The sequence below is a fragment of the Castanea sativa genome, chromosome 4 (assembly GCF_040712315.1).
Source record: "Castanea sativa cultivar Marrone di Chiusa Pesio chromosome 4, ASM4071231v1".
Classification (NCBI taxonomy): Eukaryota; Viridiplantae; Streptophyta; class Magnoliopsida; order Fagales; family Fagaceae; genus Castanea; species Castanea sativa.
Genome location: NC_134016.1, coordinates 18,824,943 through 18,843,389, shown reverse-complemented (window position 1 = coordinate 18,843,389; position 18,447 = coordinate 18,824,943). Strand labels below are relative to the sequence as shown.

Sequence of the window (18,447 nt, the reverse complement as noted above, 5' to 3'; positions counted from 1 at the left end):
CCTCTGCACAAACCTGCCCTCATTGTTCAATGAAGCTTGATCTTCTTCATCTTCTAAATCATGCTCATGGTAGTCATCAAAATCATCCATGTGCGCACGCCTTTCTTTCCTTCTAGCATTAGGGCCTCTTTGGGGACGCTCCTTACGCAAAGTAGCAATAACAGTGTCCTGCATATCCATTTGATCCCGAATCTCATTAAACACCACGTTCATGCGTTCAAATTGTTGTTGCATAGCCTGCAAAATGATGGACGACTCCTCCCCTCCTTCCCTATTTGATGTTTCACACCTGGAAGACATACTTTTAAAACAACAGAGAATTGTTAGAAATAATTCCTCACAACACTCTCTCACGTGTTTGCACTCAAATTATGTCACTCCCACTTGTGTTTCACTCTTAAATTGGCTTTTTCTCGATATTAGTCTCACACTCTCTTGCCTTTTTCCACTCGTAGCTTCCTCTTTTCAGTTCTGCATTAAACTAATAAACTTGATCAAGAAATTCAACTTGTTGTGTTTAAACAAATACCAACGGCAAGAAAATATGACAGTAACACTAAATCAAAGGAAGAGGACAAAAGAAAACGATATTTTGGTCTGAGAGAATTGAAACTACAAAAAATTTTTTTTTTTTTTTTTCTAATTCTTTTCTGATGTCTTTTTTTTTTTTTTTACTTTTTTTTTTTGGGAGCTGGGTGCACGATTTTAGCCTAGTGCACTTCAACAAAAAAATAAAAATAAAAAATAAGAACGATGAATGAAGAACACAAAAGGAATAGGATAGGATGATAACAGGAAACAAAATAAAAAATAAAAAAAATAAAGGGATAGAAAACTGATTTTAGAACCTGTGCTCTGATACCAAATGATGCGAACCTCAATCGACACGCTTTGAGACCCAACAAAAATATTGGAATATTTACCCAAGAAAGCTAAAATTCAGATTTATGATAGAAACCCTGACCCAACGTTTATAATCGAAACGCAAACCAAAGGTATAAGTTGGCCTTGACCCAATGATTATAAAGAATCATGAATCAAAGGTATAAAGTTTGAACGCCACAAGGAAGAATTCTTGATAAGTTCACAGTTCTTGAAGAACCAAAAGAGAGCAAAGCCTCACCTTTTCTAATTTCTATTCAATAATATTATGAAAAACGTTTACAAACATCAAAACCTATTTAAGGGCTCCATAAAACTTGACAGACAAGAAAATATATTCTAAAATAACTCCTAATTGATACCTTACCATATCAGGAATCAAATTTGACCTAAAAAGCATTAAATGCACCTAAAAACAAGAAAAATACCTAAAAAACGTACTAAATAATAAAACCCTAAATAAAAGTTGATTTGGTTTGAAATTAGCAGATCCAAAATAGGAAAAAATCTGCCTTAATTGATATAGAGCTGAAAAGTCAATCAGCCATTAATTCATGCCATAAATCACTCGCAATTAAGCCAGATCAGCCCTAAATAGCTTGAATTAAATTTATTACGTTTTCAGCTTCCTTTGGGCCAAGCTTGGAATGTCCTGCGTTAGAATCAGCCCAAATCTCTTGAATCAGCCCATTAAGTGCTTCTTTGATCTTCTTGGATCTTGCTCTTGTAATAGACTCAACTGGAACATGCAATGGATCCTTGAATGCTTGTTGATTCTCATCACAGAGGCTGTTTGGTTTGATGAGTTTTGAGTTATATAACTTAGTTTTCATCATTCAAAACTCAAAAAACGTGGGCTCCGCTTAAATGTAAGTTATTTGGTTTAGTTTTTGAGTTGAGTTTTCATAACTCAAAAATTCAATATTTGGGAGTACAGCGTTTATGAGTATCCAAAATTTGATTTATGTTTTGGTGGTTTTTTTGTAAATCTGCCTGTCAAACACCGAAAGGTGAAGAATATATGTCCCTGTATCAATTTCAGATGACTAGGAGATAAACATAGCATACAAACTATAGTAGATCATATTGATGAAGGAGGCATTTTTCTTATGTCATCCATAAGATCCTTGATTTCATTCAGACTCAAAAAGTTCAGAAGTCACTTGCTTTAAAGTTGTTTCTTTAGTTGATCCAATGTCATGGTTCCACTGTTGTTACTATCTATTGTTTTGAACAGCTCTTTCAAATCACCTATGTTCTCTTCAGAAAGCCTCTTAGCTATGACCTACACGATCGACGATGAAATTTAGAGCTCAATTTGCTTATAAATTGTCACCACCACAATAAATATTAGGCCTAGGTACAATAGTTCAATGAGGACTTGTTAGCATAAGAGGAACAGTAATTCAGCTTGAATGCACTCTTAAATTTTTTTCCAGGATCTATTTTAATGATTTGGAAAAGAAATTGAAAGATGATATAGAATTCTGGTTTCCCTTCTCCTTCACACACCATTTTTAATGATTTAAATTATTCAGGGATTTTTTTAAGCCATCTGTAATAAGATTATCTAGCTCCCACAGAAAGGAAATAAATAATTACAGCAAAAACATATAGGATTCAACATTTAAATGATGGTGAAATTATATGTAAAATTAACCATTAACAAATGGTTAAAGTTTTGACATAGAAATAATTACAGCAAAAACATATAGGATTCAACATTTAAATAATCGTTAAATTATATGTAAAATTAACTATCAACAAATGGTTTTGACATAGATATGTGAAAGGATTAATATTATGTTACAAACAAGTGTTTATACTCATTTTTGCAAATTTGTATTCAAGAGTCTATGAGGAGAAAGCCCAAGAAACCCTAAGCCCTCATTTGGGAGGAGAAAATAAAATGGAATGGAAAGGAATAAAGAGAATATTTTTAGAATATTTTTCCCTTCTCTTGTTTGGGAGTTTTAATGGAAGGAATGGAATGTCCATTTCCTTATTTGGAAGTTTAAATGGGAGGGAATGGAATAGATAGGAGGGAACACTCGTTTCTCTTTATTCCCTTAAAACCTCAAGTTTTTATTCCCCCGAAATTGGGAAGAATTTGAGGGAGTGAAATTAAATTTAATGAATTTTTTACTAAAACTCCCAAAACACGCCTATATACTCAATCCCTTATTTTAAAATAAGGGTGTAATAGTAATATTATCATAAAATAATTTCATTTATTTTCCTCTATGTTACTCCCAAACAAAGTTACTAGCTTTCATTTGAAAGTTCATAAGGGAATTGAATGGAAGGAAAATGAATGATCATAAAGGAATGGAAATGAATAGAATGTATTAAAGCAAGAGAAAGGAATAGAAAAGAATAGAATGGAATGAAATTAAATAACCTTAATTGGATGTTTTCAAATAAAGTAATGAAAATGAATGAAATGTAAGTAATCTTATTTTAGAATAATAGAGAGTGAATGGAATGAAATCATTTTATGATAGTATTACTATTAGATCGCTATTTTAAAATAAATGGTTGAATATATAGGGGTATTTTGGGAGTTTTAGTAAAAAATTCATTAAATCTAATTTCATTCCCTTTCATTCCTCCTAATTTCAAGGGGAATGGAAATTTGAGATTTTAAGAACATAGAGAGAAATAAGTGTTATTTTTTACCCATTCCATTCTTTCCCACTTAAACTCTTAAATGAAAGAATAAAACTTTTCATTGTCTCCATTAAAACTCTCAAACAAGGGAATGAAAAAATATTATAAAATTATTCGTTTCTTTTCTTTCCATTCCATTCCATTTCCTCATTCCAAACGAGGGCTTACATTTCATTCATTTACATTTCTCTCCATTCCTTTATTTTAAAACATTCAAACAAAGGTACTTAATTCCATTTCATTCATTTCTTTTGCTTAAATACATTCTATTTTATTCCCTTATAAACTCCAAAAGAGATAACAATCAGGCCGTATTCTCAAGGCTCATAGAGAAGAGAATGCACAAATAAGGCAAAAACAATGGCTTAAAAAGGAAGGATATTTTTTAGAATGGAGAATAAAGTCCAAGATAGGCTCACGGACCGCTTTTGGGAGAGGATTAATAAAAGGCCTTCTCGAAATAGTAAGCTAAAGTAGGCCCATGGGCACCTTTAGAGAGATGAGTAATAGGAGGTCCTTCTTAAGGAGTAAAATGGGTATTAGAATAGCCCAAAGGTGGAGAAATAAAATAGAGCCCAATAAGTGAGGCCCAACAAAATTAAATAAATAAAGAGAAAAGAAAGCAAAAATTGGTCAACAGGCCCAATCCAATATGATTAAATATGATAGAAAGCCTGTGATGCCCTTGTATAAAGGGATAAGGATGAATTTTGATTATGCATAGGTAAAACATAGTAAAACAATGCTAGGTGACAGTGGTAGAAACACATAAAGGAGAAATAGACAAAATAAAAAACAACAGGAAACACATGAAGAAGAAGAAGTCAACGAATGAGAAGTGGAGCAACTGAAGCCCTGTTGACATGTGACTTAGTCAATGCAAGGAAGGCAGTTCCATAGTTAAAGAGGAACAAAGGGTGTGGTTTGGTGGCGGAGGGAAAATACCTAGTTTTAGTATCCTATCAAGACCCCTGTTGGAAGATACTCTGCCAGAAAAGCATCTTTACCAAAACGGGTAGGAAATTAGTGGGAACCATTTGATGCATATTAGAAAGTGAGGACAAGGGGGATTAATGAGGTTTTTGTTAGGGTTTATGTCCTAAAATTCAATTTATTGGCATGTCATAAATAATTAAATTGTTAATTATATGAGACTATTTGCAAATGAACTAATGAGACATTATCATAGTCCATGAGATGCATTGTATGTGATTTATGTGATTTAGTCACAGAATATATAATTCACAAGTTCCTTGTAAACTCAAAGCGTAGTTCGTAGTCGGTGATGAAATTTGGCGTTTCATTTGCAAAGACTATAACACACCAACTAAGATGGTTTGTCTTGATCATGGAAGTAGAGACTTCTAGTTAATGTGTCTTAAGTGTTAAGACATATTGAACTGGACCGCTGTGAGATTAATTATTCAATCAACAACTGTCACCTGAATTATTAATCTCATGACTTCTAATTTCATAGATTCTCAATCCTGAGAAGATAGTGAACCTGATCATGAAATGTAGGTTACTTTGATATATCAGGAGTGAGATTTAATATTAACAGTCAAAATCTCAGTATGTTGGGTAATCGCATGTAGTGTTGAGGGAACACATATTCTCAAGATGGAATCCATAATATCTTTTCATAGAGACACGAAATATCCCCTAGAAATAAGTTTAATGGGAACTGGTTATTCAAGGCGCTCACTTTAGTAAAGAGTTACTAAAGTTTATATTTATCGAAATCATATTCTAATAAATGTGAATAACTAAAGGATTAAACCAGGCACTCAAGGATAAAATAGTTGTTTACAAAGTGACAGTTCATTATAATTTTGTTCACTATGGATATTTCATGGAGGGGTCAAATGATATTATTAGAGTCTTGGGATATAATTTATTAAATAAGGCTTAGAGTGCAATTATATTTATATAGTGGTATTAAATATTATTAATGGTAATTTTGGACTTGTCAAGAGTTGACAGATAAGCCCAAGGCCCATTAGAGCTAGAGTCTTATTGATATAAGACACAATTTACTTTTTAATTATTGTAATTTATTATTTTTGGTATTTTTATGCAAAAACGTTATTTTAGGTTTAGGTGATTTAATTCCTTGTTTTTAGGTGCATTTAATGCTTTTTAGGTCAAATTTGATTCTAGATATGGTAAGGTATCAATTAGGAGTTATTTTAGAATATATTTTCTTGTCTGTCAAGTTTTATGGAGCCCTTAAATAGACCCTTAAGTTTGTAAACGTTTTTCATATAATATTATGGAATAAAAATCAGAAAATGTGAGGCTTTGCTCTCTTTTGGTTCTTCAAGAACTGCGAACTTATCAAGGCTTCTTCCTTGTGGCGTTCAAACTTTATACCTTTGGTTTGTGATTCTTTATAATCATTGGGTCAAGGTCAACTTATACCTTTGGTTCGCGTTTCGATTATAAACGTTGGGTCAGGGTTTCTATAAAAAATCTGAATTTTAGCTTTCTTGGGCAAGTATTCCAATATTTTTGTTGGGTCTCAAAGCGTGTCGATTGAGGTTTGTATCATTTGGTGTTAAATATTCCAATATTTTTGTTGGGTCTCAAAGCGTGTCGATTGAGGTTCGCATCATTTGGTATCAGAGCACAGGTTCTAAAATCAGTTTTCTATCCCTTTTATCTTTTGTTTCCTGTTATCATAAAAAAAAAAACAAGTAAAAAAAAAAAAAACTTGAAAAAAAAAGAGATGGTAATTATTGAGAACATTATGGAAGATTCAATTGAGGTCAAATATGAGGATGAGTCCACAACTCACAATCCTCAAGTCTCAGTTGATTTGTTAAAGATGACTATACTATATGTTGATTTTCTTGGAGTAGAAAATTTTAATTTTATTATCAACCATTTGTTGATTGATGTTGCAAATAAATTGAAAGTAGATAAGAAGAAATTTTCTGCTACACATTATGAAGGATTCAAATTTCACTACCGGATCAAGTCATTAAAGCATTCGAAGTATTTGTTTATTTGGAGCGGAAGATTTCAGATTTCAAAGATGAACTCGAGGACGAGTTTGTTTCAAGTGGAGGGGTCTGATGTAGGACACAATTTACTGTTTAATTATTGTAATTTATTATTTTTGGTATTTTTATGCAAAAACGTTATTTTAGGTTTAGGTGATTTAATTCCTTGTTTTTAGGTGCATTTAATGCTTTTTAGGTCAAATTTGATTCTAGATATGGTAAGGTATCAATTAGGAGTTATTTTAGAATATATTTTCTTGTCTGTCAAGTTTTGTGGAGCCCTTAAATAGGCTCTTAAGTTTGTAAACGTTTTTCATATAATATTATGGAATAAAAATCAGAAAATGTGAGGCTTTGCTCTCTTTTGGTTCTTCAAGAACTGTGAACTTATCAAGGCTTCTTCCTTGTGGCGTTCAAACTTTATACCTTTGGTTCGTGATTCTTTATAATCATTGGGTCAAGGTCAACTTATACCTTTGGTTTGCGTTTCGATTATAAACGTTGGGTCAGGGTTTTTATCAAAAATCTGAATTTTAGCTTTCTTGGGAAAGTATTCCAATATTTTTGTTGGGTCTCAAAGCGTGTCGATTGAGGTTCGCATCATTTGGTGTTAAATATTTCAATATTTTTGTTGGGTCTCAAAGCGTGTCGATTGAGGTTCGCATCACTTATTTGTTCCCCTTGGTCCCATCCCAAGCCACAAACTACAGCCCAATTGGGTAGGCCCAAAAGGCTAACCCAATTAAATAATCAGTTTTTATTTAATAAGATTTATTAAATAAAGTAACTACCAAGGGTAGTTAGATGTACGTATGATGAAAAGAAAAGAAAATAGTTTTTCTCTACAAGAAGATGAAGAAGAACAACATTTTTTGAAAAAGAACTTTTCTGATGCGAACCTCAATCGACACGCTTTGAGACCCAACAAAAATATTGGAATATTTAACCCAGGAAAGCTAAAAATCAGATATTTGATAGAAACCCTAACCCAACGTTTATAATCGAAACGCGAACCAAATGTATAACTTGACCTTGACCCAATGATTATAAAGAATCACGAACCAAAGGTATAAAGTTTGAACGCCACAAGGAAGAATCCTTGATAAGTTCACAGTTCTTGAAGAACCAAAAGAGAGCAAAGCCTCACCTTTTCTGATTTTTTTATTCCATAATATTCTATGAAAACGTTTACAAACTTAAGGGCCTATTTAAGGGCTCCATAAAACTTGACAGACAAGAAAATATATTCTAAAATAACTCCTAATTGATACCTTACCATATCTAGAATCAAATTTGACCTAAAAAGCATTAAATGCACCTAAAAACAAGGAATTAAATCACCTAAACCTAAAATAACGTTTTTGCATAAAATACCAAAAATAATAAATTACAATAATTAAACAGTAAATTGTGTCCTACATCAGACCCCTCCACTTGAAACAAACTCGTCCTCGAGTTCATCTTTGAAATCTGAAATCTTCCGCTCCAAATAAACAAATACGTCGAATGCTTTAATGACTTGATCTGGTTGTGAAATTTGAATCCTTCATAAAGTGTAGCAGAAAATTTCTTCTCATCTACTTTCAATTTATTTGCAACATCAATCAACAAAGGGTTGATAATAAAATTAAAATTTTCTACTCCAAGAAAATCAACATATAGTATAGTCATCTTCAACAAATCAACTGAGACTTGAGGATTGTGAGTTGTGGACTCATCCTCATATTTGACCTCAATTGAATCTTCCATAATGTTCTCAATAATTACCATCTCTTTTTTTTTTTTCAAGTTTTTTTTTTCACTTTTTTTTTTTTTTTGGATGATAACAGGAAACAAAAGATAAAAGGATAGAAAACTGATTTTAGAACCTGTGCTCTGATACCAAATGATGCGAATCTCAATCGACACGCTTTGAGACCCAACAAAAATATTGGAATACTTGCTCAAGAAAGTTAAAATTCAGATTTATGATAGAAACCCTAACCCAACGTTTATAATCGAAACGCGAACCAAAGGTATAAGTTGACCTTGACCCAATGATTATAAAGAATCATGAACCAAAGGTATAAAGTTTGAACGCCACAAGGAAGAATCCTTGATAAGTTCACAGTTCTTGAAGAACCGAAAGAGAGCAAAGCCTCACCTTTTTTGATTTCTATTCAATAATATTATATCGAAAACGTTTACAAGCATAAGGCCTATTTAAGGGCTCCATAAAACTTGACAGACAAGAAAATATATTCTAAAATAACTCCTAATTGATACCTTACCATATCTGGAATCAAATTTGACCTAAAAAGCATTAAATGCACCTAAAAACAAGGAATTAAATCACCTAAACCTAAAATAACGTTTTTACATAAAAATACCAAAAATAATAAATTACAATAATTAAACAGTAAATTGTGTCCTCATCATTTTCTTTGAGAATCAACATACATAAAGACTGATTGAAAGACCACTCTTCTCGAGCACCATGTGGAATTGGGATGTTGATTAGATGTATTCTCAAGTCTTGGTTTTGAATTTCATTGTATCAAGGTATGCTTTCTATTCTTTGTTCTAAAATTCAAGATTACATGTTATCTCTCATGAATGAAGTAGATCCATATTTGTTGCTTCCGCTGTGTATTTTGTATGAGATGCAAAACCAGATTTTCCAACAGTTTTGCTATTGCGGGAAAGAGAGAGATAAGGGTATTGTGGCCAAATTGGCTTTTTTCCAAAAGAGGAGAAGTGGTTTGTCGCCGACTTGTGTAGTGGGAGTGATCCCACTGCCAACGTCCAGAAGATAGTGGAGTGAAGCCACCTGCACATGGCTAGAATGTGTTAAGTATCCATAGTAGACAAAATAGTTGGTGAAAGTAAAGGCAAAATGGGGAAATCACCTAGACTTGATCTTAAGTATAAAAGGAATAGTACCCATGAATATGAGAACAAGAATAAGAGAACAACAAGATCACAACAACAAGAACACTAGTAAGGAGAGGAGCACAGTAACCAAGAAAATTAGAACATTGAATTGAAAGTGAAAGAAGAGAGAAAAAGGAAAAGAAAGTGAAACGGGTAGAGAAAATAGAGTTTAGATAGTAGAGAATACACGGAAGAAGTAATATGCATCACTAGACAACTTTTTCCCTCCCTCATACACAACCAAACCCTTTATAATCCCAACCAATAGGATAGTTATTTTGACCCATTCTCCAAACTACGTAACTTTACAGCTTTGTAGGGTAATAAGGTTAAGTAAGTTGGCGTTTGGGCTCTTTTTAATCTATATCCAACAGAGAACCCTTTTACTTTCGTTATTATGTTTGCTGTTATTATTATTTATTTTTGCTGCTAATATTCTTGACCTGACAATTATTTTGTCGTTACTATATTTATATATGTGTGTGCGTGTATGTCTATATATATATATCTTGTTTGGAGTGTTTTTAGTCTTGTGCACTGAGTGATTTTAGGGAAATCTCGTGCAGAGAGTCAGACTCAACTTCCCTATCCTCTACAAAAGTCTTAGCCCAAAAGCACAAAAAGGCACCCATAACAAGTTTTAGATGTTTAATTGAGCTCCAACTCCAGGCTCCACCTCATGCAATCTAAAGCATCCATGGAAATTGGTTTGTCCCATTTCACATATTTTTATTTAATCCTATTTAATGATTTTGTTACTTCTTAGAAAGATCAAAGAGATATGTCCAATGAATAAGAGAACGTAAAGTAAAGTTGGGAAATTCTGGTCGCCTAAAGTAATGGGTGTCTAAAATTAAAGGTCCATTTTCATGTAGGATGGAATTTTGTCTCGGGATTTGAAAGGAAGATTTTGGAACTAATGACCTTCAGTTAAACTTAGCATTCACAGCATACATTGTTCAAACAAACACAATGGGCTAAGCGTTGGACCTTGGGCTCATCATGGATGAAGCAACGGCTAAAGCACATACAACATTCAATACTTTTTAATTGGACTGACTTACAGCTTAAGTTCTAGAAGTTAAGTTTTGGGCTCCCGCAATTAAGACGTTATATCTCTCAACTTGTGATGCAAGAGCGTCATGTTGGTGCAAACGATAATGTTTGTCATTTACGAAACACTAGAAGGATCAAGCAAATTTTTGATGGTGGGGTGGTAGTTATACTACTAGATACACGAATCCAGGAGGATCACGATCCATGGCTACTATTATCGGGCTTTTGGGCAATCACACAAAAGGAAAATAAAAGATTCACCATGCAAAATGATGTATGCAATACAATGCAATCACAAGTTATATAGAAATTAATAAACAAACAATGATACAATTGGCTACTATAGTCTAACTGAAACTTAGGCCCCCCATAGTGGAGTCACCATTATAAGAGACTGCGCCCCCAACCTAACCTTTTAGATTCAGTTTGGCATAACCCACACAAATCAAACAATCAAATGACAATTTATTCCTATGATGTGATTTGGTGGTGATATGCAATGGGATACAAGAAGCAATGTAAGTGAGGTTAAATGAGAGTTGCAAAAATTGGGTGTCTACAAGTAGTAGCCTAATAACATTATAAAAATAAGTAGAAAAACATTTAGGCTCAAGTCAAAGCCCAAAATTTAGTGAAAAAGCCCAATTTAAGTCATATGTTCATGGATTAGTTGATACATATAATTCATATGATATGCACTTATATATCCCATGATTCATGAGTAGGGACGTAGCTACCTTTGGACTAGGGGGGGGGGGTGGTAATGGCCCCCCAAAATTTATATATATATATATATACTAATTTTAGCAATTTTGTTCTATAAGATTACATTTTTTTCCTTAAATAATATCATTATTTCTTTTAAGAATAATGCTATATTTACAAGCTTTTTTACAACATTTTTATAAATTATTTTGGTAGTAAATTCTTATTGGTTTGCACATGGGCCCACCACTCACATCATTTATTTACTTACTAGTAACCATTTATCACATCAATAATTTATAAAAAAGTTTGTAGCGCTAGTAGTTTCCTCATTTTAGTGATTATAAAAAAATTTATAGATCTAAAATCTAAAACAAAATATACAAGACCAAAAAAAATAGTTTAACAACAAAAATTACCAATAGTAAAACTAAAAAAAAAAAAAAATCTCAATTAACCAATTTTATTTAAAATAAACAACCCTGCCCTTTTAAAAATTCTAAACAAAAATAATTTTGTTCTTATCGTCACCAAAAAAAAAAAAAAAATCTCAGCAGCTAAATAGTAGCAAATTCAAAGGTTGAAACTGCAGCACACAGTCAACAGTAAAGCCGCCCCCCTTAACTCAAAGTTCTGGCTCCGTCCCTGTTCATGAGTACTTTCGATGCGCCCTTACGATACATACATTTTGCAGACAATACAATACGTATCTCTTATTGTAAAATACTAAAAACTATGCTTGTACATACAACACTAATTGGATATGAGAGATATCTTAAAGTGAAAAACTAAAATGAAACAAACTAGCTCCTTAAATTCTAGCAAAAAAGTAGCTCTTTAAGTTGATATTTGCCTAACTCTTTGTGACTTGTGAGAGGGAGAGGAGGGAGGGGGTGAGATTGGTTATGCTAAGTTTAGTTAATGAATTGTTTTGGTTGGTCTAAATGCTAAAATAATTAGTAAGTCCACAATCATAATAATTTTTGTAAATTATTTATAATTGTTGAGTTAGCAATTTGTGAGTGGCAGATGATAAAGTGATGTCAATAATAAGCTTATATGAAAATTAATAAAACCATGCTAACTTAATTATTGATTGATTTTTTTTTTTTGGGTTGTAAAAGTCATCAAGTATATAGCATGATTGGGGCAAAAAAGGGGGAAAGTGTGAAATAAGGGAAAAAAAGAGAGTCTACAATCATAGAGATACCAATGAAAAAAGTGTGAAAAATTACAAGAGCAATTATTGGTGAGAAAATTGCTAAAACATTTGTGGTATTGGTTATACTAAGTTTAGCTAACAACCTATTCGGTTGGTCCAAACACTAAAAGAATCAATAAGGCTACAATCATAATAATTTTTGTAAATTATTATATAATTATTGAGATGGTAAATTGCGCATTGTAAATGATAAAATAATGTCAATGATAAATTGCCAGCACACTTATTGAAAAATATGTTGTAAAAATAATCATGTATATAGCATGATTGGTGTAAAAAAGAGGGGCAAAGTGTGAAGAAAAAAAAAAAAACAATTGAGTCTACAGAGTACAGACTACAATCATATAGATAAAAATGAAAACAAGAACACATCCACCATCAATGGACTGCCTCTCAAGTTCTTCGAACACTTCATCATGCAAGACCTTCGTGTCGATCTCATTGAACCTGGTCGTCTCATTTGTACCTTCAAAGTCCCACAGCATTTACTGGTTCTTACTCTTCTTCTTTAAACCCATTTCTCTCTTTCCTCTCTCTTTATATCTTTCACATTCTCTAGTTATTGAGTAATTCAATGCCGACCCATTTCTTTTTATGGCAAAACAAAATTAGACCATTGATTGCTGATAAAATTTGGGAACAATGTTAGAGAATGGAGGGTCTAGTCCAACCCAATTATATGTACTCTTGGCATAATAGTCCAACCCAATTCTACTCATATTTCTTTTTTAATTAATAATATGGTTAATCCACCTAATTTTTTTTTTGTGATATAGCCATCTTAATTTTGAAAAACTTCTCTAAGCAAATGCAACATTACCCAAAATATACAAATTAAATAACTCAAAGCATTTGCATCAATATGTGTATAATAAAAATAAAAAAATCACACGCATCAGTCAAGAGAAAGATGTGTAAATTTGTAAAATTGCTACAGTATCCATATGAATATACACAGTTACTATAACTTTGTATATCATTTTTTTTTTTTAAATTTCTCTCAGCTTTTGTTTAATCAAATTCCTCACCTTTTCTCCTCTCACTTTATGAAGATAATATTAAAAAAAGAATAAAGATATACAATAAGATGCATAATATAATTAATATATATAATTTAAATATTATTGATAGTCATTTTTATATTTTGTTAACTCTTTAAAAAATTTTGTAAAGACATTATTAGGTATAAAATGTAAATTGTTCATTATTTATTTATTTATTATTATGAAACACTTTTTTTTTTTTACGATTCATTTATTCTAATCTCTTTTGGTTTTTGTACTTAATAATTCATTTGGATGAATATTTTTGATGTGGTCCCACATTTGATTTTAAAATTAAGAAATAAAACTCTTTAAAAATAAATAATTTAGGACATATGATGCAAAATTAGAACTCTAATTTGAAATTCGAATTTGAATTTTTCTCAGTTTTACCTAGGCAGCGCTAGATCTTCTTCTTCTTCTTATTATTATTATTATTATAAATTACCTAGGCAGCGCTAGAACTTGATATCAAGATTTAGTGTGGCTTTTTTTTAAAAAAAAAAAAAATGCACTCTATTGGTCAATAAAGGGGACCTCTTATTATTTTTTAAATGAATCTGCTTTGATTAAAATATTAAAATAAATAATTATATTATGTTATATAATCTATTATAGTTAATAAAAGTAGGCTTATTTAATTCGGGCCTCGAGGCAATGGCCTAAGCAGCCGATACTGTGGAGCCGAAAACAAAAATCATTTCTCTCTCTCTCTGTCTTTATATCATTAATAATTTAATAACAATTTAACATAATGTTAGAAGATGGAGGGTCTAGTCTAAGCCAATTATATACATTCTTTAATCTTTATGTGGATGGCATGATAGTAATAAGCCCATGATCCTCCGTTTTGTTGACGAGGAGAAACTATTTCTGATAATGGGGTTTCCTGTTTTTATTGTTTTGGTGATTATGTTGTTTTGCAGATGCTGGTAATTTTTTACATGGTAGTGGACTTGGTTAGTTCAGCTGTGATATACGGTGTTGGAGCTCCAGCTACCAGAGTTTCGGTGGAGATAAATATTTCATACTTGGATGCTGCTTTTGCTGATGTGAGTATCTCTCCTACTCCAGTTCTTGCTAAGCTCGTCTTTAAATTATTCTACTTGTATCAAAGAGTCTTGTTTCTCAACTGGTTGATACATATTTTTAACGTAACATTGAGGATTCAAATTTCTCCCGTCATTATACTATCAAATTATAAAATAAAAAAAATATTCTACTTTAAAAAAAAAAAACTTTATAACTTATTTACAGTCTTACACAATCTAATATTAAGTCTATTTTTGAGTATATTTTTATATGTATACGTATAAACATATAATATTATATATTTAAATTGAGCCTCATACTCACAAACTTTTTCATAAACACATTATTATGTTTGAGCTTGGCTAGTAGAATAGTTGAGCTTAAACTTGGACTTAAGCTTGGCTTATTTGTGATGTATATGAATGTAAACATGCTTTTTCCCGAGTCAAGCTTGAGTTTTTTATAAAAGGCTAAGTTCATTTATAGCGCTAAATATATCTTATGCATTGTGGCAATATTTTTATTAGTGGTAGTCTAATTATTTTCTGCTGCATTAGTGCAAGTGCATTTTGGTTGGATCTATTGACGAAGTATGCAATGAAGTCTTCATCACACAAGATTTACCATGCATTTTTTTTGCCTATTCTCTTTCTTTATCTCTATTTCTCTTTCTTGACGTTTGAAGACTTTGATTTGTAAAAGTGAATACCGTTCTCTAATATTGATTAGAATTGGAAGTTGTTTGTATCACTTTTGTTTCATATACCTTTTTAAGAAATTTTGAAATGAAAGCTTAGTTTCTTAAAAGCTATAGGGATCTCCTAGCGAACCTATGAATCTATGACATGAGGTGCTCTTAAGCAAATTTGGGATGCAAAAGAACAATCAGGGTTTCATTCCACCTTTGGAGGGACACAACATATCCCTGGAAATTTTTATTATTATTTAATTCTCTGGTGTTTCTTCTCTTATAAAATAAGTTGCCCTCTAAGTGATTGCCAAGTTTTCACATCTGTTTACTCTTACATTTACAACTTAATGCTTTCATTGTTGATAATGCTATCCCCTCCAACAAAAGTCTCCAGTATTAATTTACATGGTAGAAGGCAGCATTAAGCTTAAGTAAAATTGTGTGTATATTAATATATATTTGAAAAGACACAAATATATAATTTGCATTGTCAAATCCAAAGCAATATGCTGTCATTATCTGGTCTTTAGTACATATATTCCAAAAAAACTGGAATGATCTACCTTTGGACTGCTGCTCTTGGGAAGATTTGCTGACAAACTCCAGAAGAAATGCGTTATTATAATGGATTGGTGCTGTTGTGCAAAAGGTGTGGGGTGTCAGTGGATCATCTTCTTCGTCATTGTCCTATCTTTTATGAGTTATACAATGGTATGCTGTTTGTTTGGACTCCATTGGGTTATGCAATGGGGTTATTGATATGTTTTGCAGCTTGGCAAGGTTCTTTTGGTAGGCATATAAACATTGCTTTTTGGAAGGCATTACCCCATTGCATCGTGTGCTGTCTTTGGAGAGAATGGAATGCTAGAAGTTTTGAGGAATGTGAACGGTCTATCCTTGAAATTAAAGCCTTTTTTCTTTTTTACCTTGTCTTGTAAGATTGGAGTGTTGCTTTTCATTCCCCTCCTTGTTTTTCTCTTTTAGACATGTTTGAGCATTGTAATTTGAGAGTTTGATTGTAGTTCTCTCCAAGTAAACTGTTTTATACAATTTTTGTTATCAGAAAAATAAAAATAAAAGAACTGGAATGAGCATGAGTGCATTATTAACAGCCTTCGTTTTCTTGCAGGAACTCAATTGTGCATGATATTTAATGTATTCCTGCTAACAGCTTTCCTTCTTAATGCAGGAGGAAATTGAGATTGAAGCTAGGGTCTTACGTGTTGGGAAGGCTATTGGTGTTGTCAGTGTTGAGTTCAGGAAGGAGACTGGCAAAATTATTGCTGAAGGCCGTCATACCTTTTCCTTCCTGTCACTAGTAAGATGTGAGCATGCTTCTATTTTTCGCTCATATGAATATTTTGGAATTGTCTACCTTTTGTAAACCAAATAATGTGCATTTCATATTATTTCCAGAATATATGCCTATGGTATGAGTAAAACCGTTGTCACATGCAAGAGGTGCTCAATTGATTCTCCCATTAGACTAATATATATATGGAAGCTTTAAGCGCCCTTTACAGTTTTTGGCAGTTCACTTGCATGGAATTTTGAATTGGAGTATGATGCAATTACAACCCTCTAATTTTGACTTAAATTTTATCAAAACCTTGAACTTTCAATTCTTTTGACACATCCCGTGTGCTTCTGAAAAGTTCTTGTAGTTCCTTCCGTTTAATTTCCCTTATAATAACCTAATGAACATACATAACTGGACAATTTTATCTGGTCCATGTTATATTTTGAATTTTTGAAGCATAAAAATGAGGAAAATTTACTTTTCCACACTTGGTCTTCGTAGGTTGGCCACTTCCTTCACTGCCACCTTCATTTGTCTGACACTTACCCTTCAATAGCTGCCACCAGTTTCTACAAACTCAAAGCCTTAAATATCATTGAATCACAGTACAATGATTCAGACCTATAGCCATTACTTTCTGTCATCTGTAACAACCTTCGAAGAAGTCACAGGGCTACTCATCAATGTTCACAACCACCACCACTCTCAAACCGAATGCTGGCCCCAGAAACGCCACAATCACCATGGTGATTCACAACTTCTGTTTCTATAAAATCACAAGTTATAACTTCAGAAATTTGGTCAAATTATGTGAAATCATACATGGAAATGTAATCGGACAAATGTGGGCCTTCATTTGGTCAAAATGGGTATGGTATGGTTGGTCAAAGTGGGTTAAACTTGGGTGGCATGACATAACAACATGGGTGTAAATTTTAATTCATTTAGGCTGCGTTTGTTTTAGTGTAAAATATTTTTCGGGTGTAAAATAATTTCAGGTGAAAAATATTTTCGGGAAAGGAAAATAATTTCTAGTGTTTGGTGGCATTTTAAAAAATACTTTGAAAAATATTTTTTAGTGTTTGGTTGTATTCTTGAAAATACTATAGAAAACACATTTTCTACTTGTTGCTCACATTTTCTCACATATTCTCAGCTTCCAAACATATATATAATTTCATTTCTGAAAACAGAAACCCAAAAAAAACAAAACCCAAAAAAAATAATTCATCAAATCCGGTCAGAGAAGAGAGAGAGAGAGAGAGAGAGAGAGACGACTGGGTTCGATCTAGAGTCGAGATCGCGCGGTGGAGGCGAAGGCAAGCACGATCAGACCTGGTTCATCGGAGATGGGTTTGAGCACGACGGAGGAGTTGAGGCGGTGCGAATCAAATCGGCGATGGGTTTGAGCAGCACGATCAGATTGGCGGGCCTGTAGGTTGGGGACTGGATTTGGGCTTCACCGGCAATAGCTCTCTCTGGCGATAGCTCTTGGGCTTGGCGTGAGTGATGAGAGTGAGTGAGGAGAGAAATTTTCTAAGAGAGTGGAAATGGTTTGAAGGTAAAATGAAAGTGGAAAATGATTTACGGGTGAGGGGGCTATTTTACAGTCAACGGGGAAAAGGAAATCCATTTGACCCAATTTTCTGTAGGTAACAAACACACAAGCTGGTGGAAAATAATTTCCTGAAGTTGTTTACCGCCGAAACAAATATAAGCCAGGGGACGAATGTGATGGTCAAACATAACTGTGGGTTTCAGTTAACTCAATTGATGAAGTCTCTTGTCGTTGAATGAGAAACATGTGTTTGAATCTACTTATACTAAAATGAAACTCATTGATGTTTAATGACTTAATAATAAAAAATAATCATCTAGAGTAGATGCTAGAAGTTTCAAATGCTAGTTGTATCTTTAAAAAAAAATAA

The 18,447-nt window shown here is 32.6% G+C and overlaps 1 protein-coding gene and 1 pseudogene across 1 annotated transcript; one reads left to right on the top strand and one right to left on the bottom strand.

Moving 5' to 3' along the window:
- The window catches only part of LOC142632560 (calcium-dependent protein kinase SK5-like), a 39,400-nt pseudogene that overhangs the window by 5,867 nt on the left and 15,086 nt on the right, over nt 1-18,447 (bottom strand).
- LOC142631356 (uncharacterized) lies at nt 12,870-16,603 on the top strand. The gene is made up of 4 exons (XM_075805497.1): nt 12,870-12,944; nt 14,258-14,267; nt 14,361-14,548; nt 16,409-16,603. The coding sequence occupies exons 1-4, from the start codon at nt 12,870-12,872 to the stop codon at nt 16,601-16,603; spliced, it is 468 nt and encodes a 155-aa protein (XP_075661612.1).